Source organism: Nycticebus coucang, chromosome 12, assembly GCF_027406575.1.
Source record: "Nycticebus coucang isolate mNycCou1 chromosome 12, mNycCou1.pri, whole genome shotgun sequence".
In the NCBI taxonomy this organism is placed as follows: Eukaryota; Metazoa; Chordata; class Mammalia; order Primates; family Lorisidae; genus Nycticebus; species Nycticebus coucang.
In genome coordinates, this window is record NC_069791.1 from 87,493,674 (window position 1) to 87,519,112 (window position 25,439).

General features: G+C 44.2%; 1 protein-coding gene across 2 annotated transcripts in view; it reads right to left on the reverse strand.

Moving 5' to 3' along the window:
- Positions 1-4,289: 4,289 nt before the first annotated feature.
- PRKCB (protein kinase C beta) overlaps positions 4,290-25,439 on the reverse strand; it is a 347,453-nt gene continuing 326,303 nt past the window's right edge. Inside the window, exon 17 of one of the 2 annotated variants that reach the window (XM_053555824.1) lies at positions 4,290-9,969. In XM_053555824.1, the coding sequence (XP_053411799.1) occupies positions 9,811-9,969 (159 nt within the window). In that variant the 3' untranslated portion in view covers positions 4,290-9,810. The remainder of the gene's footprint in view (positions 9,970-25,439) is intronic. The other variant, XM_053555826.1, reaches the window with a different exon arrangement.

Below are 25,439 nucleotides of genomic sequence, written 5' to 3' on the forward strand. Positions count from 1 at the left end.
TCCTGCCAAAAGACATTGAGGAACCGAGGCCCTCAGCCCAATAACCTACAGGGAACTAAATCCTGGCAACAACCATGTGAGTGACTTGGAAGTAGGTTCTTCCCCAGATGAACCTTCAGATAAGACCATGGCCCCAGCCAATACCTGGACTGTAGCTTATGAGAAACTCTGAAGCAGAGAACCCAAATATGCTGTTCCCATATTCCTAAGCCCCGCAAAATGTGAGAAAATAAATATGCTGCTATGTTTTGGGATAATTTGTTAACAGCCACAGAGAACTAGCAACTCACATGGCACCTGAGAATTCTGTAAGCAATCCAACCGTCTTTAGGATTAAGATTGCATGTTGGAATATACAGCCAAGTTTTCAAATCATAATAAACTTTTCATTTGGTAGACATTGTTCTATATGCATTTATTTCTCTCTTGGACCTTGAGAAGAGTTGTCACTGGTTGAAAACAGAACTAAATGTTCTTGCATCTTTTGTCCAAATATTTAAATCTCACCCTGACATCTGCCCTAATTCAGGCAGGCCATATGCCAGGGAGACTAACATTTATGGGACAAAAATCCATAGTAGATGGAGTGTGATTCACTATTGGGCAAGGCCTTTAGAGCTCCAACCTTTATTGTTTTTGAAAATTGGGATTGACTTTTGGAGCCAGCATTGCTTGTCTAGGAAGTGGCAAGCAGCAGAATTTCATGTGGGTCAATGTAGTCTTATATCAAAACAAGCAAAGGGATCATTTAGAACCAGATATCGATAGGTGGTACCTGATTTAGTTTCCATTTATCTTGCTTTGCTTTCCTTCCTGATTTCACCAATATCTCAGATGATGTTAGAAAAGAAGTATGACAGGATAAAGATCTGAGAGTTTGAGATGTTGTCCTTATGGGTGTGAGGTGCTTATACCATCGGCTGTCAAGTTTTTTTCCAGTTATCCAATTGACTAGCCCAGACTCCGCTATCATGTCTTTGTGTGTTGAGATTAAAAAGCCCAACAGCTGGAAAGCCCAGAATATTCCTGGAGATGTCTTTCCCATCTGTCTTATTTATTTGATCATCTGACTTTCCAAATGATGAAAGATACATAGGTTAAGTCCATCAGAGATAAGCTGAGAAGGCCAGACCAGAAAAGCCACCACTGTGAGCTGAATATATATTTTCTTAAAAGAAAGGCATTGAGTTGTGAAGTGGTTTGTTGTTCAGTGTTAGATAACTGATGTAGGCTTACATCATGTAAATATTTCCACCAACTCATCTTTTTAGATTTTGAGTCCCTAAAGGCAAAGGACTATAACTCATCAGAAAATCCAGTTCAGGCCCTTGCCTTTGGTGGTGACCTTGGCTATGAAACAGGGGACCTCTGTGGACCACGGCAGTGGCAGGCAAATCACTCCCTTAATGATTCTCAGTATTGGCCCATGTCTCATACACCGCAATCCCCAAAGAACCTTTGAGGTGGCCCAAAATACTCATGCACAGAGAATTCACCAGCATGGTTTGCCTCCCAAGCATATATCCTCTTTGTCCACAGACAACTTCCAATTTTGTACAGAGAGCTGTCCTTCACCCATTCCCAGTTCATGTGTTTTGGTGGTGCTGTACCACTAGCTGCAACTCATGACACAGCTTCTAAGATGCTGTCCAAGACCCCCACCTCTGAACAGTCTCACCTTGCATAATACCCTCTCTTGAGCATGGGCTGGACTTACCGACTTGCTTCTAAAGAATAGAAAACTACAACATGATGGGATGTCACTTCTGAGATTAGGATACAAAAAGACTGCGGTTTCTGAATTAGGCACTCTCATTTGAATCTGGCATAGGGGAAGCCAGCTCCTACATCCAGAGGCAGCCCTGTGACAGTCCTGCGAGGTGAGGAGCTAAAGCTCAGAGCAAACATGTGAGCAAGCTTGGAAGTGCAGCCCACTTTCCCCGAGTTCAGTGGTTCTCAACCTGTGGGTTGTGACCCCTTTTTAACGATGAAAATACATGGCGGCATCAGGAAGGTCGAGAACCACTACTTTAGTTGAACTTTCATATGTGACTGCACTGCTGGCCAACAGCTCGACTGTATCCTCCTGAAAGCCTTGCCATCAGCTAAGCTATCCAAATTCCTGATCTATAGACAATGAAAAGTATTAAAGGTTTGTTGTTTTAAAGCTTTGGCGGTCACTTGTTATATAGCAGTAAATAACCAACATGACATAGGTTCTGTCAATCAAAGCACTTAATCTAACTTCCCTCTCCTCCCAGACACAGTGCTTGATGCAGGAGATGTGTACGTGTGACCAGGCTGAGCAAGGCAGAGTAAACTGCAGGATTTTTACAGGAACTCCCACTCTTTCTCACTGGACATGATCCTAGAAAGATAAGAGACTGGGATGTCTGCTGCCATACTGTCCCTATGGGTGGAAAGTGCTGAACTAGCCTATCAGTCTCTAAAACTCCAGCACCCAGAAGTGCTCTTGGCTCAGGGTAGGTGGTGGTCAGTATTTATTAAGTGAAAGATGGCCTTAAATCTAGCAGAGGGAGGAAGTATGAGAAGCCGACATGGAACGAGGAAGTATCTGAAGAAGCAGCAGTCACCTCTTCTGTAATACCACCTTAAATGCAACATGTCATCAGATGCCTGAAGAAATCCAGGTATTTTTGTTTTCTAAAAGTGATGCATTGAATACACAGCTTCTTCTTTACGTTGGTTTCAGCCTATTTTAAATAGCAGGGTCTTTCAAATTCTGCAAAGATAAATGCACTAGGGAGGATCAATGAATTCGCTGCTTCTTTCCAATGCTCCATTTACTGGGGTTATTCTGAGAAGGGGAGAGATGAATAAACCCTGCAGAGAGTCATAATGTACTGAGTGTGACAGGTTTGCTCTTTTCTGCTACCCACTAGCCTTAGTAGCTACAAAGGCATGTGCTACAGAGCAGATTACTACATCTTTTGAAAGGAAAATAGAAACATGACTTCATTCAGAGAAGGTATCAGGCTGACACCCAGTGATTCAGTACTGTGCCAGTCTGCTCTGAGAGAATGGGGCTCTCGGGGCATTTAGAAGTGATTTTCTTTATTTTCTCTTCTCTTTTTTTTTATTGTTGGGGATTCATTGAGGGTACAATAAGCCAGGTTACACTGATTGCATTTGTTAGGTATTTTCTCTTCTCTTGAGCCTCTCTGAACAGGATAACTGTTGAGAGAAGGGCATACACCTTTTCTTTCTTTCTTTTTTTTTTTTTTGCAGTTGTTGACCAGGACTGGGTTTGAACCTGCCACCTCCGGCATATGGGGTTGGCACGCCCTACTCCTTTGAGCCACAGGCGCTGCCTCAGGAGCCAACTTTTTTTTTTTTTTTTGCAGTTTTTGGCTGGGGCTAGGCGAACCCGCCACCTCCAGCACATGGGGCCAGTGTTCCTCTCCTTTGAGCCACAGGAGCCACTTTTCTTTCTTTTTTCTTTTCTTTTCTTTTCTCTCTCTCTCTTTTCCTTTCTTTATTTCCTTCTTTCTCTCTTGGTTTCTTTTTGCAGACATTAGCCTCAATTAAAAGAAAATAATAAAAGTAGTTTTACAAATAGTAACCTCCTCCAAGACTACCAAAAAAAAAGAAGCCTTATCTCTGAACTGATACCAGCCTCCTTGCTGACTTTGTCATGGCTGGCATAAAACTTTTATGTACTCTGAGCTTGAGGGCTTAAAAAACATGAACAACATTGAATGGATGGCTATGCACATACCCTGGTTATGTGCACAACAAAATATTGAGGTCACCAAATGCATGACTCACAAGTGACAGAGGTCTCCACTTCACATGGCTACAGCAGCAGGGAAGTGGATGGAGGGTATAAGATAATAGGGGACAGTAGACTCTTGAAAAATAAGAACACATACTTTCTTTCAAAGGAGACAGCCATTTTTCAGTTCTGTAGAATTATTTCCACTTGAAAACATAGGCCTGGTTCTGCCAGTCTTCTGATTTTTTCCCAAGGGAACCTTAATATCCAAAAATTTATAAATAATCCCCCCACCCCCTTTTTTTCCTGCAGTTTTTGGCCAGGGCTGGGTTTGAACTCGCCACCTCTGGCACATGGGGCCGGTGCCTTACTCCTCTGAGCCACAGGTGCCGCATAATCCCATTTTTTAAAATGCCAAGAATAGTTTCATTTAACTAAGAATCTGTGTGAGTAGAATGAAGCTCATCTAACTGGCCGCATCATCCTATGGATCTCCAGTTCCTGACCCCTGTATCAGAGTCCATTTAAAAACAGACACGTAAACAAGAGAGTCTGCATATATTAATTCAGTTTAATCATATCAATTCTTAAACAAAAAAATTTCCTCCAAGAGACAATAGTTCACAGTAACTGCAAAGCTTACTCACAACTCTTAAAAATACCAGTCATGCTTAGCATTCAAAGAAGATATTGTAGAATAACTATAAAAACTTTTACCAGGAACATCAGCTTCTGACTTTAAAAATTACAAATACCGAAGCATTTTGGTATCAGACATGGTAATTTTGACATCGTTCATTTGATGAGTTTCTGGAAGTTTGGAAAATTGTACCTCTATCATTGGATAATGTGCTTACTCTAAACTAAACATTTTCAAATGTAGAAAACAAACTAGCAAGCTACACATACAAAGAAAAGCCCTCTAAGACAAGCTCTTCACGTGTTGACTGCCAACATATGCACCATGAATCCTGGAAGACTAGAGTTGATACATATACTGGGCCTGAAGTCTTATGCTCCAGGCTCAAAAATGGAGTTTGCATTCACCTACACATTAATGACAAACTCTGGGTTAGTATAAGAGAAGCCAGCAAATTCATTTTGGTCCAAGTTCATGATGAAGAGTTTATCAGTGGGAGTCAGTTCCACAGGCTGTCTGGTGAACTCTTTGTCGAAGTTGGAGGTATCTCGCTTGTCTCTCTGCCAAATGGAAAGCAAACACATTAACACAGTATAAGAAGAAGGAAACAGGACCAAGACACGCCAGTTACTGGGAGTCTGATGTCATCTCATGAGCAGAGTCAGAAAGAGCCCTGTCCTGACAAGTTTTAGCAGCTCATTGCACATACTAGCTTTCATTTCCCACTGTGTGTTGCCTTTGGGATAGAAAACTTGGTGGCAATTTTCTAAGAAAGGAAATAAGTCATTGAATTACTTTAAGTATTGCCACAAAGTGGCACATGTGTGTTGTATTTTCTTTGGTTATGAGATGAATTGAATTGGAAAGTACTTATCACCATGCATAATGGCATAGAATTTGCCATTAGGTAGAGTGTCCTGGAGAAAACCGTTCAATAGCGACCCCTGTGGCTAGGAGGCCTCTTTCTTTGTCAAGGTGAATTTGTACAGCTGTTCTGCTTCCAAGAAGGTGGAATGGCCACATGGGGAAATCAGATCTCTGCTTAATGAGAGGAGATGATGACTGTCCGCCCCATAGGTGATGGTACAATCCAATCTTTGAAGGAGGATACCCAATAACCCACCTACAGACTAGAATTTGGGTCTCCATCAGCCAGAAGTTCTCTCCAAAGGTGTTTGTTGTTATCATTGCAACAAAATCCAAAGCTTAGAGTTAAGCCTGTTAGGGCAGTCTTATAAAAACAGAACAAAAGAACTTGATTGTCCTAGTTTGCCTGGCATTTCTTCTTTTTAGTGAAGACATAGGGGAGATATTAACCCTAATTTACTAACTCTAGTTTGGAGCAAGTTTTACCAAGGAACATCAGAGTGTGGGCTGATGAATGGATAGTCTGTGTGTTACGCTGAACGCTCCAGGGTCCCCGTCGGCCTATCATTTCTTCCCATCCTCACCTATCCACCTGGGAGGCTGATAGAGCTGGAGTGCTCACCCTCCTCCCCATTGTCTGACAGATGAGAAAACTGAGTCACAGACAGGTGAAGGGACTTGCCCAAGACTACACTGTGGATTTGTGATGATTTCTAGACCACATCACTGTTCAGTATGCCTGCTCTCAGCTCCTCTGACTGGCGGGACAACCCGAGGGACAACCAAGGATAACCCCTGGGATTCACGGGCCCCTGGCAGGCCACTAGCCTGAAGACAGATTATAAACAGGGTGGCCGGGCCTCTGAGGACTGATTGCCTCATTAGAGTTTGGCCAATCGCCACACAGACTTTAAGTTTACCCGTAATGGTCTCTGGCTGATATGGGTTTCCCAATACTGGGCTCCTTCTCCTTTGGAAGACACCTTTCACAAGAATGTGTCTTTTTGGCTGTTCCTCTGAGATAGGTAAAATGTCTCTATGGAGTTCTCTGCCTACTCTGTGTGGGGATGTGGTAGTGAGGAGGACAGACTGCCTTAGCAGCATACTTGGGTATGTGTGGCCAGAGCAGAACAGGCCAGAGATGCTAGTGGAGCTGTTTTCTGGAGGGTGGGCCCCTTCCTGCCTCGTCCCACCCCCTCTGCCTTGCCTCTTCCTGCCTGCTGTGAGTCTGTGCTGGGCTGTGGGAGGCTCCATCCCCCAGGAACTCAGTGTGTTACTTCCTGTGTTTGCAGCAAAGCTCGCTTGCCTCCTCTTCCTCTAATATTGTCTGTGCATCCCTCTCCCAACCCCTGCAAGTCATACTTCGGCATCCTTCTCATTGTCTTTATTGCACTTATTGCTTTCAGAAAATGTCTCGCTTATTTATTGTTTGTCTCTAGGGCAATGTCTGTTTCTTCATTATTGTACTTCTAGTGCCAAGAACAGTACTTGACACATGGTAGGCTGTTCGTGATTATTTGGTGAATGAATGATTCAATGAATGAAGACTTGACCAAAGAAGGGCCTCCTCATTTTTTCTAACCTATAGTCACCCCCAAGGCAGGGACCTCACTCTGATGCAAAACAATGGAACTTATTCTCATTGCTCTACAGGTCCCCCAAATGGGCCACTGTCCATTTTGAGCCCCTGTACAAACTGAACTGTGTGAGGCCCCTTGAAGGTCTGAGAGCCCCATGGCTATGTGTGGGCTGGAAGGCTAAAGATAGGAGCTGCCTCCTTTCAGGTTTTCCCTGGTTTCATCAACCCTATCCAGCCTTCCCTGTTTGTGGGCACATAGCAAAAGTTCCCATCCCACCAGCCCCAACTTTGGAAGCCCTTCCCCATTTCTTGTGATGGTAAAGACTTATGCTTCAGGTAGCCACATGGTCCAGATAGGATTTGTCCTTAAAGACTTTATCCTGTGAGCAGATCCCCATAGGAAACACTCCTGGATTTTACCCTAGAAGTTGGGAAAGAATGGGTCTCTTTGTTGGGATAATTCCTTTGGGGTTGAAAGCATCTGAGGCCACATGAGAACAGCAGCATTCATCCAAGGTCTATTAATTCCAGTGACCTCCTCCTATTAATCCCCCCCAGAAGGTCATTGTGGCTATGGCCCTATGTTTTCTTAAAAGAGCTCTGTTTCTCGGACTTCTCTGCACTGGAAATGTGGACAGAGAGGAAATTGTAGGAATTCTGATTACTGATTCCTTCCTTCCCTGTATGACCAATCCCCAGGAAAGTGTGCTAGGGGAACAGAGACTTTGGCTTGTATGTCTATTTCTGCAAACTACTAAACTTGTGAAAAAAGTGGCAAGAATTTGGAAAATGTAGAGTTAATATACAGATACACTGTATTTTGTCTATCTTTCTACCCATCCATCCTACATAGTTCTCTAAAGTTGTGTCAGATTTTATGTCAATGGCTCAGAGTTTCTCTGTGGGTTTTTTTATCTTTCAAGCAGAATGAGAGCATGGTCCCACAGCCAGATGAAGGACCTGAAATAACTTGCTGGTTCGTGGGAATGATTCAGAGATGCCTATTACTTTGTCAGAAAGCAGAAAGAACCCTGGGCTGAGGATCAGGAAACCTGGGTTTATATCCCAGCTGACTGACCTTGGGCAAGTTACTTCTTTACTTCAGGTCTACACTACCACCATGCTCCCCAAATCTGAAGCTATAAAAAAGCAGAGAAGTCTGATCTTCGGGGGACTTTGCCTAAGTGGAAATCCATATCATGGTTTTCTTAAGGATAGGAAGTCTTATATCAAGGACATTTGTTAAGTTTTTAATGTTCCCTTGATGGTCTCTGAGAAGCCCTGGAACTTTTGGAAATCACTGAAATCACTTGTGATAAGAATTCTCATTAGGGCTGCCTGAGAACAGCAGGACACAGCAGGCAAGGATGAGAGTCACCTGCTGTATTAATCCGCTCAGACAGAAAGGAAATTTCTCCCACCCAAGCGTTTCCTTCTAACTGCCTGCTAGAATGAATACTTAGTCCAAGCTGGGAGGAGTGGTAATTTTGATAAGAAAGTGTAGAGCCCCATTCATGTTTCCAGCTGGCCTTGAAAGTTGACTCTGGTAGAAATGTGGGCTTTGGGCTCCAACATCCTTAGAGGTTCTGGACAGGCCATCTCGCCTCACTGAAGGCCACCAGGAGTCCCTGAATGGTCCACAGCCCCTATCTCTCTGACTGGCTGAATACTGGGGCCAAGATTAAGCTCTGGATTTAGTTTCTTTCTCCTGAGTTCCTTCCTCAGGCCCCACTTTGTAGTCTGGGTCCACATTTTTCAAAAGGATCAGTTTTCCTTGAAATAGTATTTCTTCTTCTTTTCTTTGTTTTTTTTTTTTTTTTTTTTTTTATTGTATCTCGATGCTAGAAGAAAAAGGGCACATAACAGATATCCAGGTACAAATGAACATTTCCACAAACATCTGGCAAAACATCAAAGTGAAGAATATAACCGTTTTTCTTTCAAGAAATGGCTTCTTTTTTCAGAGCACTTAATGAGCTTTCCAAAGCCAGTGACGAACATAGGCAAATCCCATCGCCACTGGCCTGGGTCTGCTAGGGTCCACAACTGTCTTCTTGGTAAAATCAAAGCAGATCATTGTGGTTAATGACATCTGGACACATATTTTAAAGCACGTGTAACAAAGTGAGTCACTCTTTTTTTTTTGCATTTGAACAACAGAAACAAAAATCCCAAAGCAAATGAAGTTTGAAATGTAATGTAAAACCATGGCCCTTGGGGACCTTGCTAGAGTGACCGTGTCTTTCAGGGAGTGGTGCCAAATGCCCTTTTTTCAGTAGTTTGGGGATGAAGGTGACCAGAGACATATAGTGTCAGAAATTACAACACTGAGGTAACACCCAAGCTGGTTGCCTTTTGACCCTCCAATGTGATTTTAGATTGAAATTATCTAGAAGCACACTCTTGGAATTTTAGAACGTAGATAATTTTCTTAATTTTGAGTTAAAATTTTTTGTTTTTATTTTTGAGCATGTTCTTTTCAAGGCTCTGATGTCTCCATAACAGATAAAAGAGAAGGATTCCCTCTAGGCCAAAGCAACCATATACTTGGGTACAAGTCACACTCCAGGCCGGAAGTAGAAGAACACTGCTAGCATTCAATCATCCATGTATTTGGTAGGAAGGATCGAGACTGGATGGTTGGGGTGAAAACAGCAGTGCAGAGAAAGAGGGGAAGAAAGCAGGCATTTTCTTTCCCCACTGGGTCTACTTAGCTGACATGCTGCAGAAAATGAATTGTTAAGAGGACTTTGATGATGTGTTAATTATGCAGCAGCATTTTCTCTAGCCACCTGCATAATCCCATCTTGCAGAGATGCTCCAAACCACCTGAGGACATTTGGGTCCTGAAACACGGTCACTTTAGTCTCATCAGAAAATCAAACATGGATGCGACTTGGCAATGAAAAAATAAAATAAAATAAATGTCACCACAGTAGCCGTTGAGCTTGAATGACAGAAATGAAGGACGGAGATCTACACATCTACTTAGCTCTTGACTTCAGGTTTTAAAAATTCAGAGTTAACAAAGGAAAATCCTTCGAATTCTGATTGGTCAATATTCCTGATGACTTCCTGGTCAGGAGGTGTTAGGACTGGTGGATGGCGGGTGAAAAATCGGTCGAAGTTTTCAGCATTTCGCCCACACTATGAGAGGGGAAGAAAAGAACTTGTGGTGGGTGGGGACAAAAACCAAAAACAAAGAAAAACAGAAGCCAAAGCCAAAACAAAACAGAACCTAGCATAACTGGGTGTGGTTTCCTCCAATCCATTGCCTTTAAGAAACTCAGAGAGGTTGTTTCAATGATTAGAAATGAGAGCAACATAAAATGCAAAATTCTCATGACCTTAGCTCCTGCCCTTCAGTTGCTGTAGCTCAGGAGCTGCTCCTGGTGTTCTTCTGGGCAGTCAGGAGATGTATGGCAAAGGCATGAGATGGTGGGGCTAGTGGCATGTGCATTTATCCCCACCCCACCCCAAGGAGTCCGCCAAGCTCCTCTGTTGGGAAAGATGAGATTAAAGTACCTGCGAGGCTTCGTGTCATGCAAGATGCAAAGTAATAACCCATTTATACATCACCTGGGAGATCCCAATATTTAAAGCAGCAGATCCCTCAAAATACTGTCTTCTGGCTCTCAGTCAGGAACAATAGATGTTTCTAGCTCAACAGAATATAGTTTACAAACTCCAGTCAATAGAGAAAGATCCCCACTGCAAGACCTGGGTTTGATGCCTGCAATGCTGGGGTAACCATGAGGGCTGTTAGCTGGATCAGTCATTGGCCCTTAAGTACAAGGTATCAGGAGGCAAACTCAGCCATCCTCTCTCCAAATAGGAAGGAAGAGTGTCCAGGAAATACAAACTAGTGCTTGGTGAGGCAATCAGTTTCTAGAGAAATCATCCCATCTCTCACCCATTCTTCCAGTCCTTCTATATGAAAAGGTCCCCGACTGAGGCAGCTATAACACATGTGTACATGTGTGCATACATGCGTGAGTGCACATACATGAGCACATGCTAATTCCCACTGACCAAGAAGAGACACATCACTACATCTAGGATTTCCCATAAAAGCTCTAAGTGCTAGAGGGTGGTGGGTTCAAACCCGGTCCCGGCCAAACTGCAACCAAAAAATAGCTGGGTGTTGTGGCGGGCGCCTGTAGTCCCAGCTACTCGGGAGGCTGAGGCAAGAGAATTGCTTAAGCCCAGGAGCTGGAGGTTGCTGTGAGCTGTGTGAGGCCACGGCATTCTACCGAGGGCCATAAAGTGAGACTCTGTCTCTACAAAAAAAAAAAAAAAAGCTCTAAGTGCTTCAAATATAGTGTGTATAGGAGGTAGCTGCAATGTAATAACTTAACAGTAATAGTAATAATAATTATGGTAAGGTAAATTTTAGTATGGATTTGTCATACACCAACTACCCTGGAAAGCTCTTTCCTTGCATGACCTTTTTTAATCTTTCCAACGACTCTATGAAGTGGGTATTATTATCAACTTCATTTTGTAGATGAGGGAACTGAGACCAGGGGGATTAGAGAATTTGTTCAGGGTCAGACAGCTAGTGAATAGTAGAGCTGTAAGGTGAGTCAGGTCCATCTGACATCAAAGCCCAAGCCTTTGGCTCCATCTCTATAAGTACAGTGGACAAGTTCGTGACTGATTGAATACTTAAGGTGGGTAGGATGGGGGGCAGTCAGTGATGGCATGAGGAGGTCTCTGCTTTGAATGACAGAGAATGTGGTTGTATGAACCATGGAGGCAGAGAAGTTGGGAGATTTTAGAAAGATGACTATTTCCATTTTGGACATGACAACCTTGAGTGGGGAATGAGAGTCTAGGGGAGGAGCAGAGGGAATATGGGTTCTGAATCTTAGGAGAGACAGCTTGAAAAAAAAAATTAAGGATGGAATAAAGATAATAAAAACCTCTGAGCACTTTCTATGCAACAAACATTTGCTAAGTGCTTTTTGATACATGACTTTATTTATTTATTTATTTAGACAGAGTGTCACTCTGTTGCCCCAGGCTAGACTGTTGTGGCATCAGCTTAGCTCACAGCAACCTCAGACTCCTGGATTCAAGCAATCCTACCTCAGCCTCCCAAGTAGCTGAGACGACCAGCCCCCACCACATGCCCAGTTAACCTTCCTATTTATAGTAGTGTTGGGGTCTCACTCTTGCTCAGGCTGGTCTCCAACGCCTGGAGTCAAGCGATCCTCCCGCCTTGGCTCCCAGAGTGCTAGGATTATAGGCGTGAGCCGCTGTGTCTGGCCGTACATGACCTTTTAAATTTATGTAACAATGCTTGGGGGTAGGTAGTTCGTTCTCATTTGCCAATGATAAAATTGCCCCTAAACCCATCTTAGGAGAGTGGGAGAAAAACCAGGAGAGAGCAGCAGCAGACAAGCTAAAGAGGGAGAGCCATCCAAGGAGAAGGGCATTGTTATCATTGAAATATCGCCGAGAAGTCAAGCAGAGGAGTCACTGAAAATGAGCCATTGCATTTAGCAACAGGGAGGATACTGATGAGAAAGACAGGGCTGCCACTGAACTCTAGTAGCTGGAAGAGTGCAGGTATGTTGAGAAAGTCAAGCTTTGCAAGCTTCTTTTCAAAGCCTTATCAGTAAGGGAAGCAAGCAGGGAGACTTAGCTCTCCAAGAGCCTCCTGCTTACTTCTTATTTGGGTAGAAGCGAGCCCAGGCGTCTGTATTTTGCAGACATGAATTTGAATACTGACAGCATGCTACCCATTAGCTGTGCAATTCTAGGCCCGTTCTTTAAAAATGCAGTTTCCTTTTTTGTGAAACAGGGACAATTCTAATTCCTATCATATAGGGTTGTAATATGGGGATAAAATGAGATAATGCACCAGGCCTGGCACCAGGCAGGGGCTCAGCACACCATAGCAGCAAGTAAGGTCCTGATTTTCTCCTCCAAATCCTTAGACACAACATATGCTTCCTATGATAGAGTATTTCCATGGTGGTTAAGTTTTAGAAGCTGAGGAAATAGCCTTGAATTTTTAAAAGGCTCATGTCAGACGGAAAGAAACATTTGCTATTCCAAACCAAATTGTTTCAGCTGTTTTGAAATCTTGGCTTCAGATCTCAGAGAAAGAGAAGTGACCTTTAGCCACATGATCAAGACCAGGGGTCTGTTCTGCTGGCCAGTAGGGTAAACTCCCACAAAAGGATGAACTGGAGTCAAGTCAGTGTGGTTAGGATTATTGTCTGGATTCATTCATTTGTTCATTCATTTTCTCATTCAACAAACATTTATTGAGCATCTACTCCATCCCTAGGCCTGTGCTACAAGTAAATGATACAAAACCCATGCCTGTGAAATTTACATTCTATTGGGGAAGAAAGGCAAACATAGAAAAATATAACTGCAAATGTAAATATACAGTTTGATGTTAGATGGAGTTCAGTGATGCTAAGAAAAATAAAGTCAGATCAGGGGATTGAGTAAGAGTGATGCCATTTTCAATAAGGGGAAATGAAGCTCTGAGGAAATGGTCATGGAGCAAGACCGCAGTGAAATGAGGGAGGTTGCCCATGGGGTGACTGGAGGAAAAGCATTCCAGGCAGAAGGAACCGAATGCACAAAGGCCCTGGGACAAGAGTTTGCTTGGCATAGTCACCAAAGAGCAATGAGGCGTGTGGCCAGAGCAGTGTGACCAAGGGAGGAGGGACAGGAGGGGACACAGAGGGCACCAGGAGCTAGAGCACAGTCTGTGCCGGCCATATGAGGACAGAGGATTTTCATCTCAGCTTGACGAGAAGTGGCAGAGCATTCAGAGCCCCAAGTGATAGGATCTGCCTTATGTTTTAAACAGAATCACTGATGCAGTGTATAGAACAGACTGACTGGAAACAGTGAGACCAATTAGGAGGCTGTTGCAATAATCCATGTTAAGAGATGATGAAGGGCTGGGCTTGGTGGTTCACACCTGTAATCCTAGCACCCTGGGAGGCCGAGGCAGGTGGATCACCTAAGCTTAGGAGTTCAAGACCAGCCTGAGCAACAGCAAGACTCTAGCTCTAAAATATAGCCAGGCATTGTGGCCGGTGCCTATAGTCCCCAACTACTCAGAAGCTTGAGGCAAAAGGATCGCTTGAGCCCAAGAGTTTGAGGTTGCTGTGAGCTATGATGCTATGGTACTCTACCGAGGGCGACAAAGTGAGATTGTCTCAAAAACAAAAACAAAGAGATGATGGAGGCTTTAGAGGATGGTGATCAGTGGGGAGATGGAAGGATGAACTTTGAATTTAGAGCCAACAAGGTTTGCTGAGGGTTTAAGAGGAAGAGAGGAGGTGTTTGTTGGTGGCCCAAGACACTTGGCCTGAGCTATTTGGTGAGTGGAGACGGTAGGAACAGAGCATGTTCCTACTGGGGAATCAGACACTTGGTTTCTTTTATGATAAGTATGAGATTCCCACGGAGATGTCAAGGATGCCGGAGTCCCCTCAGCTGCAGCGTGGGGATTGTCAAGGACTGGAAGGCTAAACCGGTGGAAGGAATGTGGGGCAGGAGACTGCTGCAATCATCCAGAGGAGAGGATGGTGGCCTGGGTTGTGGAAAAGGAGGCGGAGCAGAAAATAAAGGAGGGGGGACGGCAGGGACTGTCGTGTGAGTTAGAAGGCAGACCTGTGGGTGTTTTTCTTTGGCCTGTGTGTTGGAACCCAAGCCAGCCAGTGTAGGAAGCACATTAGCTGAGACACAGAGAGTCTTCAGGGACCATTTTTCCTTAAAAACCATCCATTTCCCATCCGCACCAGAAGGCTGTTGCTTTGCAGGGGCCTCCCCCGGGGCTGTGATGGGAGACAGAGAAACAGCTTCTGGCAGCTCTACACCCCCTTCCCCCCCACACCCCCCCACTGCCTCAGAGAACAATGAAATCTTTAAGTGAGATAGCACAGAGGAGACGTAAGAACAGGGGTTAACCAAGGGGGCACAATACAGCGGGAACGTGATTTCCCTGCTAATAAGCAGCTTACGGGGCTGGCAGATCACAGCCTCCCTGTTAAGTGTTTCTGTGTTTTTCAAATGGAGCTGTCACTGCCCATTAGCTTCAGGAGCGCTCCCTAAATGGAGACGTCAGCCCTTGGGAGGCACAGCCCAGATCAGCTCCCGCCTGCTGTGTCCTTGGAGAATTGGGCTGCTGCGTGCCTGGGATCTAATTACAAACGCAGCGTGGACCACGCCTGCCTCCCTGGCTGTCTTGGGTGAACAGTTGAGCCTCACTCAGCTACTAGAAGGAAACACAACCCCCTGGTCATCAGAGTACACCAGTGGGTCTCCTGGAACAGGGATGGAGGCTGGAAACCAACTACATTATTTAAATCCCAGGTGTTTCTTCCAGGGTTGGAGAAGAGAGTACGCATTTTAACTTGTCTTTGAATTGTGCTCCTGAATTTAAGATTAGACAGGTTGCAAAGCTTATCTGTGAGCTGTCACATGTGATCTCCTTTTTTTCCCTTCTCTTCTTTCTAATTTGTTTTGCTGTGTTAATAACAGAGTCGATCTGCTGAATGTGGAGTTGGCTCAGCCACAGCACCAATCAGATCTTTCACAGATGCCACTGTTACCTGCTGTGTAACTGCCCAGAGCCCATGCTCCCCAGCATGGCTTACTGACCCTGGTCACCACCCGTCCAACTGCCCACCCCCTGACCCACCCTCCAGATGTGCTGGACTATTTCCAGTTCCTGGAAGACTCATGCACCCTCTCACCTCCAAGCCTTTGCACAGGCTGAAGCACTTCTCTCCCCCTTCACCCAGCTATCTCCCACACATACTTTTGGTCTCCAGCACCATGTCACTTCCTCCAGAGAGCTTTTCCCAACCTTCCTCTATACTCCTGAGTTTATCCCATCAAGACATAGGATGTTCATCAAAGAATCATTAGTGGAGGAAAAAAATTGGAATCCACTATAGACCAATAGGGAAAAGAGTTAAATAAATAATGATACATCTATTTGATGTATTACCATGCCAGACACTTTTAAAAATTAAAAGAAGATGTAGAAGAATATTAAATGACATAGTTATATATAATTACTAACAGTTCCTATTCTATAAATTATATACACCAATGTATATGTCATATCTGTGCACATTTTATGTGCATGCTTACAGAGATCAGGAGAGGTGCGGGTTGTTTTCTCCTTTCTCCCTTGAGCTTGGTTGTATTTTAAAAAATTTAAATAACAATCAGGTATTGTTAATGTTATTTTATAATAAGAATCTACAAAAGCTATTTTAAATGAGAGAGCTATTAACATGGAAGAAAGGGGGAAAAATAGAAATAGAATCATCTGAGTCAAAGACTTTAAGACAAGGACTCCCAAGTGGCTGCCTTGGTGTGCATTTTGGTGCTAAAGGATGATAAGGAAGGCTAATACTTGGGTCCTGAACATCCTCTGCCCAGCAGTGTGCCAGGCACTGAAATACAATGACACATAAAAAGGTCCCTGTCCGGGCGGCGCCTGTGGCTCAGTGAGTAGGGCACCGGCCCCATATGCCGAGGGTGGCGGGTTCAAACCCAGCCCCGGCCAAACTGCAACAAACAAAAAAAAATAGCCGGGCGTTGTGGCGGGCACCTGTAGTCCCAGCTGCTTGGAAGGCTGAGGCAAGAGAATTGCGTAAGCCCAAGAGTTAGAGGTTGCTGTGAGCCGTGTGACACCACAGCACTCTACCCAAGGGCGGTACAGTGAGACTCTGTCTCTACAAAAAAAAAGGTCCCTGTCCTTGTCCTCTTCAAGCTTATCTAGCAGAGGAGACAGATGCACACACAGGCCACGGCATGGTACTACGTGACAGGTGCTCCTGGTGAGCACAGGGGACGGGAACCTAAGCAGGGCCAGGGACACTGTTGGGAGGATGAGGAACCTAAAGGAAAGACATGACTTCTTTGCAGGAGGGAAAGAAGAAGCCTAGAGAGAAAATAGGGAGAGAAAGATGGGAGGAAAGGAAGAGGTGCTGGAGAAGAGCCTAAAGGCCCATTCCAGGCTGTTCACTGCTCAAGTTTGATAACAGGAGGCTAATGGCCCAGGAGAGCTGCCTGCCCAGCTTCCGTGGAGATGCCAGGGCGCCTTCAGAATAGCAAGACTAGAAGGTCACAACGCGAAGACATCCAAGTGATAGAGCCCAGGCGAAAAGACAAAGGAGCCTTCTTTATTTTTATCTTTTAAATAAATCAAAAAGTGAAATTCAGGGTTGTTTCTGTGCCTCGCAGTTCCCCACAGCAGAACACAGGAGGGACCCACCCAGTGAGACTCAGCCGGCTAAGCACGGAGCTGCCCGTGCACACATTTGTTCACTTTAAAAAGTCGTTTCTGGACCGAGGCACTGAGGCTTTTCTCCTGAGAAGAGTCAGGTAATATTCAGCATGGTCTGGGCTTTGGCAGAAAAAAAAAAGCAAGAAAGATTAAAGTCTCCTTTTTCTGCTAATAGTGAAAGTCCCTCACAATGGGGGACATTTTATCACTCCTATTTACTGAAGAGGAAGGAAGTCCTCGGGAGAGAGAGAGAGAGGTCCTTTGCATTTGATTAGTAAGTTTCTTTTGTTTTGCTTTTTACAATTTTCTTAGAGAGGCTGCTCTGATCACCATCAAGTAAAGCGGACCCTCCATCCTCTCCTCCAGTTCTCTCAGGACATCCCGTTCGTTTATTTCACAGATACAAAACATCTAACTCAGACCATAATTGCATGTTCATTTCTTTGCTTATCCGTTTATTGTCTGTAGTCCCATCTAGACTGGAAGCCATGTGAGAGCAAAGTCCCATCTGTTTTACTCACCAATGCAACTCAAAGACCCAGGGCAAACACAGGAGACTAAGGAATAGACGAATATTATAATAGTGAATGTTAAGGGCTCACTACAAGCCAGTACTCTGCTCAGTATTATCTCCTTCGGTTTCCCCAACAGCTCTATAAAGTCCTTGCTATGCAGTGAGGTTTACAGAGTTCAGGTGTCTGACCGTGATTTGATTTTATATCTGACAAGAGATCCAGACTCTTCTATCAGTTCACTGCATAGAAGGGAATTAGGAATGAAGTAGTTATTAAAAAGGATCAAGAAAAACAAAGGGGGTGGCGCCTGTGGCTCAGTCGGTAGGGCGCCGGCCCCATATACCGAGGGTGGCGGGTTCAAACTCGGCCCCGGCTGAACTGCAAACCAAAAAATAGCTGGGCGTTGTGGCGGGCGCCTGTAGTCCCAGCTACTCGGGAGGCTGAGGCAGGAGAATCACTTAAGACCAGGAGTTGGAGGTTGCTGTGAGCTGTGTGAGGCCACGGCACTCTACCGAGGGTGATAAAGTGAGGCTCTGTCTCTACAAAAAAAAAAAAAAAAAAAAAAAGAAAAACAAAGAAAATTCTTCATAATTCCATCACCCCAATCACTTTATTATGTTAGCGTCTTGGTCTGTGTCCTAGATGGCTGGACAAATAGATAAATGGATGCTTTTTATTCCTTAAACAAATGTGGAATCATCACTTTATTCTTGTGCCTGCTTTTACCAGGGCCACTCTGAAAGTTCTGAGACAGACTGTGTTACCATTCATTATTTCACTTCCAAGAAACACAGTCAACAGAGTCCTTAGCTGTGCATGTTCCAATTTCTTTGGCCTATCCGTGTTGCTGGGAGTGGGGTGGGGGGGCTTCATTTGTCTCTGTTCACCCAAATTTTACATTTCTGGATTTTGGGGTATCTCAAAACTTTTGTAATGAACCAGGTAAAAAGAAACTAGATGAAATACACTTTACACAATTTCCCATGTCAACAAAATACCGTTATTTTTTTTTTCTTCCTTATCTGTTTTTCACCATTCATCCTAAATTCACATGGCTGGCTTCTAATAAACTGGCCCTCAAATAGTAATTATCTCTTGTATTTGCTTATTTTTTACAGCTTTGATTCCCAGAAGTCTGTGAGACAGGCAGGAAAAGGATTATCTCCACCTCACAGATAATTTGAAAAGTTAGCAATTTGTTTCGGGTCATGTGGGGTTGAGTAGGAGAGCCAAGACCCACAGCTTATTTGTTCAATTCTAAAAACCATGGGCTTTCTGCCACACCCTACCCTAGTATATATATACCCTACTATGGGGTATTGACTTAGAAGCTAAGTTGACTTGGGTACCAATCTTGGCTCCATCAATTCCCAGCGACACAATCTTTAAGCAAGTTAGCTACATTCCATAAGCTCAAATTCTCTATTATTGTCTCATGAACCTCACAGACCTACCTTGTAGAGTGCTGGGAGGATGACTTAATGAATGCACTTCAGATACTTGACATGGTAGCTGCTAGCTGCTGCTGAAGGCTAATTGACCTGGTACTGTCCAAAGAGCAAGTCTGATGGCTGTAGCTGAGCTCTGCCACACCCCACCCCACCCCAGTATATTTCTATTCCAGTTAAAAGATAAATGAGAGCCTACCACTTAAGACAGGAAAACAAAACTTTCCCAGGAAGGCTAGTGAGTTACAGGAAAGAGCTACAAGATGAAGCCAGGCCCAGAGGTTCCCAGTTAGAGGAAGTGAAAAAAAGATGAGTTCCCAGGGGTAAAAAGTCTACATACCTAAGTCTCACTCCCTTGGAAAGATATTTCAAGCAAATTCACACACCACATCTGAGTTGTTTTATGTGTTCCATTTGGGGAGGGGGCCTTTCGTGTTGGTTTTTAAGAAACTCCACTTGTAAGCAAACAAGAAATAAGCTTTTTCATTCTCTTTCTGAGTCATAGGCAGGTCTTGACCCTCCAAATTTTACTGTCCTTGGAAGTCCTAATAGAGTCAGAATTTCTACAGGGAGTGGTGTAGAAGGCAGGAAGAAAATCAATGAGTATGGTGCTACAGTTCAAATATGTCCCCCCAAGTTCATGTGTTAGAAACTGAATCTGCCATGCAACAGTGGTAGGAGGGGGGAACTTTAAGAGCTGATTAGGTCCTGAGAGCTCTGCTCCTATGAATGGATTAATGTTATCATTGCAGGAGTGGGCTTGTTGAGAAAGTTGAGTTGGCCCCTTCTTGTGCACACGCTTGCCATGTGAAGCCTTCCACCATATTATGTTGCAGAAAGAAGGCCCTCACCAGATGCAGCCACTCAGTCTTGGACTTCCCAGCCTCCAGAACCACGAGCCAAATCAAATTCTGTTCACTATAAATTACTCATTCTCAGGTATTCTTACAGCAGCACAAGACAGACTAAGATACATGATGTCATAAAAGGAAGAGAGACAATGGGCTTAAAAAGGAGGAAGGGGGGCGGCGCCTGTGGCTCAAGGAGTAGGGCACCAGTCCCATATGCCAGAGCTGGCGGGTTCAAACCCAGCCCTGGCCAAAAATCACAAAAAAAAAAAAAAGGAAGAAGGGACTCTGAATTTATCCTATGGGTTTACTGAGATGTATAGTAAAAAAAAACTATTTTTTTTTTTTTGGTAGAGACAGAGTCTCACTTTATGGCCCTCGGTAGAGTGCTGTGGCTTCACACAGCTCACAGCAACCTCCAACTCCTGGGCTTAAGCGATTCTCTTGCCTCAGCTTCCCAAGTAGCTGGGACTACGGGCGCCTGCCACAACACCCGGCTATTTTTTGGTTGCAGTTTGGCTGGGGCCGGGTTTGAACCCACCACCCTCGGTATATGGTGCCGGCGCCTTACCGACTGAGCCACAGGTGCCGCCCTAAAGAAGCTATTTTTAAAAGGAAGTAGAATTAGATGTGCAGATAAGAAACAATCTCCAGGACAGAAGGGAATGGAGTAAGATACAGAAATTGTACAGGCACGCTAACGTGCTTGTGTGTGATGAGGACTATTCCTGGGCTCCAATGGCTCATATGAGAATCTGGTTGCAGTGGGTGGCCCTGGAAAGGGGAACCATGGAGCCCATCGTGGGGTTGGATTGAGGGCAGTCTTAATTTCACCGTGTAGCTTTTGATGCTGCATGAATCTTTTATTTTTTCAGACTTTTTTTTTTTTAAGGGGAGAAGATCAAAGTACGAAATATGGTGAGGTCAAAGGAAATAAGACAAGCCTATGAGAGGAGGCAGTTTTCAGGTCATTTATGACTCAATGAGAGAAATGTCAACAGAATGGTGTGAGCAGAAGCCAGATTGCACCAAACTAAAGGAAGAATGAATTGTCATCAAGTGAAAATACCACGAACTGGCAATTCTTTCGAAAGTTTGTGTGTGTGCAAGTGGGACAGGGCAGTAGCCCTAGGAGCAGGAAGGAGGAAGGATGCCAGGTTTAAGGGAAAGGATTTTTGAAATGATTTTATTTTATTTTACTTATTTATTTATTTTGCAGTTTTTGGCCGGGGCTGGGTTTGAACCCACCACCTCTGGCATATGGGGCCAGTGCCCTACTCTGTGGAGTCACAGGCACCACCCTCTGAGGGAAAGGATTTTTAAGGTGAAAAAGACTGAGCAGGTTTATGTGCTAAGGTTAAGGGCAGGATAGAGTCAGAGTGGATAGCTCCTACTTTTTTGCCTACCCAGCAGACATTCTCCCTTCTTCCAGTAACAGTAACTTTTTTTTGAAGGTCCCACTCCCCCTCCTCTCTCAAGATGTCTTATTTAGACAGGGTTAGATCCAGTCCCTTAGCTAAGAGGGGCAGGTGACCCAGGCCCAGCCATTCAGCATGTTCCACCTCCCCAGAACAGTGACTCCTTGGGAGATGAACACGTGACTGAGTCTGACTTATCTTCCAATAAGACTGGCTCTGAAGCTACTGGGAATTTTATAAAAAGGAAGCTCTCTTTTGGTAGAAGTTGCTGAGATACTGGGATGTGACTTGCCAGTTGCTCTATGCCAGAGAAAGTCTTCTGAGAATGAAGAGGGAAGTCAACGAAGCGGAAGGATATAGAGAAGAGGAAGGATATATTCCAAAGGATACAGAGAAATGAATTCCTGTTGGCATTGTTGGAGACCATGGTCCATCCACATCTGAATTTCATTTTGTTTTATTTATTTATTTATTTTTTGCTTAAAGTCAGTTTAAATCAGGTTTCTGTTTGCAACCCCTAGGAACTTTGGGGAGCCCAGAGAGAAGCTGTAGACACAAACCAAACAGTGCAGGAGGAGGTGAGTGTGCAGAGTCAGAGATGAGGGAGCAGAGTCGAGAGCAGCGGTGGAGGGTAGGCCTCACATGCGGGGAGAGGAGGACACATATGTGCTGGACACAGAAAGAAGGAGGTCAAAGCTGTTATGATGATTATGCAGGTGCGGGCTGGGGTAGGAAGTTTACTGCCACCCTTCAATGGGTGCCCATAGCCTCAATTTTCCCCATGACTTAGGAGATGGGGCTATCGGCGGAGACCAAGAGGACTAGAACTTTGTAGGGGGAACCTCAGAAAAGAGAAGGTTTGGGGACTTGCCTAAGAGACTCGGGCTTGCGTTTGTAGAGGCTCAGAGGAGTCATTATTTGCCATCTTTGCTCAGCTGCTGATTGGCAAAGCTGGTGTTTGAACCTTGGGTCCACTTGACTCGCAATCTACATTCTTCCTGCTTGACCTAGTCTCTCTGGATGCATTTTCTCATCTTCAAAAGTTCTTCCACCCATTGGTGACAGCTTTCTGGGGTACTGTGATGAGCATTACAACCTGTGCAGTATTGACAGCAGAATTCAAAGAGATAACCAAAGTTCAAGAATATCTACCCAACAGAGCCCATCCCCTAGGAAAATATTTAATCTAGGGATTGGACCAAGAGCAGTTTAAATCCCACATCTGTGCAACTGAGTTTGGTAGATGAAAGAATTAACAGTATAGTGGCCAAGAGTACGAGCTTTGGAGGTGAGGAAAATGGGCTTTGAGTTGGCCGTCAGCCTTCCTAGCTGTGTGACCACAGGCAAGTCAGTTACTCAGCCCCTCTGAGCCTGTTTCTTGCATGCACAGAGGAGGTAGTCACAGCCCCTATCTCATGAGGCTCTTGTGAGGATGAGATGAGATCAATAAAATAGAGCTCTACTCTCCAGCAAAACTGAACAATTTAACAGAACATGCCTGATCCGTTTTAATATTATTGCTATAAACAGTGTTAATTATGAAGTCCTGCATCCATTAAGTGGAGGACCAGTGTTCTTGCCCTGGTTCTGTTATATTCCCTGTGTAAGCCACTTGGGCAAATCTCTGGGCTTCTGCTCATCTACAGAACAGAGCAGTTGAATTCTACTTCTAAGGTAATCTTTCAACGTTTGACTTCTATTATATTTCAGCAGCTATTGACAGAGATATCCTGACAGTTTCATGGCCTCTCTCAGCATGTAACTTTCCCTTCTACTACTTCAATTCAGACTGATGGCTTCTTTTCCAGAGGAGAGCTCAAAGTCACACACCTGGCAAGTGCTCTGGTTTGACTGTGCCGCCACAAAGTTCATGCGTGAAAAACTTCATCCCCGGGCGGCGCCTGTGGCTCAGTGGGTAAGGAGCCAGCCCCATATATCGAGGGTGACGGGTTCAAACCCGGCCCTGGCCAAACTGCAACCAAAAAATAGCTGGGCGTTGTGGCGGGTGCTTGTAGTCCCAGCTACTCGGGAGGCTGAGGCAAGAGAATCGCTTAAGCCCTGGAGTTGGAGGTTGCTATGAGCTGTGTGAGGCCATGGCACTCTACCGAGGGCCATAAAGTGAGACTCTGTCTCTACAAAAAAAAAAGAAACTTCATCCCCAGTGCAACAAGTGTTGGGAAGTGATGAATGCTTAATGCTGTTATTGCAGGAGTGGGTTCCTGATGAAAGGAATGAATTTAGCCCACTCCCCCGCCTTGTGCATGCACATGCATACAAACGCCCTCTGGCACAATCCCCAGACGTAGGTGCCTCACCCTTGGACTTCCCAGCATCTAGAACTATAAGAATTACATTTTTTTTCTTATAGATTACCCAGTCCGTGGTATTCCGTTATAGCAACACAAAATAGACTAAGCCAGCAGGTGATTTACGAACTTCTCTTGGCCCAGGAACCTGCCAATTCCAAGCATCTCTAAAGAGAACCTGGTTTGATCTTCTGTTTAAATGGGTCTCTGTGGGTGGGTGGATAGATGGAACGAGAGATAAGTGGACAGGCAGACTCCAGGCTATGTATCCTAAATGATTCTTGGCTATTTGTTAGTCAGTACAGAAATGTAGCCTAATATTTTTAATAAGATTTCTGCAAACTCCACACTCTGGGTACCCCCACAAAGAACAACCAGAATGGAGTGGGGAAATGTCTACTCCTTAATGAGCCTGTCCTGAGTGCCTCATTTCAGATGCTGCTTTGCCAGGCTTCCAGAGGTTAGCTAACGTCTGCTGTCTTTGTCAGCTTCTTTATCAAAGCCTTAACGAACAAGCAAGATTTGCATCTTTTAAAATCCTGCCAGTGGATTATAAAAGGTGTGAATATGTCACTTGTTTGTTGTACTATTTTAAAATAAATTTTAAATCATTTGAATTGTAAGAACATTCGGTCTTTTTCTATTATGTAATAGACACCATTCTATGATATTACCGTGGCTCTCTTCTGTTGGTGCAACCACAAACCTTACGAGTGGCTCCAAGTGTCTCCTAATAATCTTTAAAAGTATCTTAGGCAGTGCAGAGTCCAGGGTTCAAGTCCTGACTCTGCCGCCTTCTAGTTGCTAGACCATGAGAAAATGCCTTAACCTTTCCAAACTCTATTCCTTCATCTGTAATATGGTGAGGACAACCCCTACTTCATAAAATGGTGAGAATTAAATGAGGTACTGCATGGCAGGCACTTAAAACAGTGCCTAGCACAGACAAGAACTCAATATTGTTTCCAATATATGTGAATAGTAAAGCTTTTATGGAATTATTTTAAATCACAATTTTCTAAAAGATAGCGTTGTCCTGAGTACCTACTAATTTGGGGGAGTTAGATCCTATGCTTAAATTAATCATATTGAGTAAAAGTTAGATCCCTCTCTTAAGCCTTGAATTCGGAGTTTTAATAGAAAACATACAAAGGTTACACTTGCTGGCTTCAATCCAGAAATGTCAGCACATCAAACGCACACATTCAGACACACACACACAGAGCCACTTACTCATACAGTGTAAAGGGCAATTGGGTTGAAGAGAATGTCACATGAACAGAATTGCAGCTCATTACTGTGGTACTTGAAGCTTTTGACCTCAGCTACATAAACAATGCTTTCAGATGACAGAATTGCCCAGAAACCAAGCCCTGTGTGTATGATTTATTTTCTGAAGTGGTTCAGAATTGAGACTCAGAGGATATGGGCAAAAGTATGTGCCCAGATAACCCATGTGGTATTTTGGAAAGGATACTGATGTAGAATGGGTCAAAGGGCTTTGCTTTCATAGTTTGCAAAATTTCCAGGCTTTCCCGATGCGTAGCTGTTTCAGTAGTGTAGGGCTTTATGTGGAGATGAGAATAGGTAACAAGAGCAGAAATTATTGGAATCAGTCTATCAGACAGGTGGGCTTGGAGCTTATGAGGTGTGACACTCGGGGCAGAAGGAAGGAAGGGGGGAGTGAGTTGGGTCTCGATAAAACTTGATAGTTGCTCACGAAACAATGCAAGGAGAATGGGAAAGAGGCTCTTCTTTTTTTTTTTTTTTGCAGTTTTTGGCCAGGGCTGGGTTTGAACC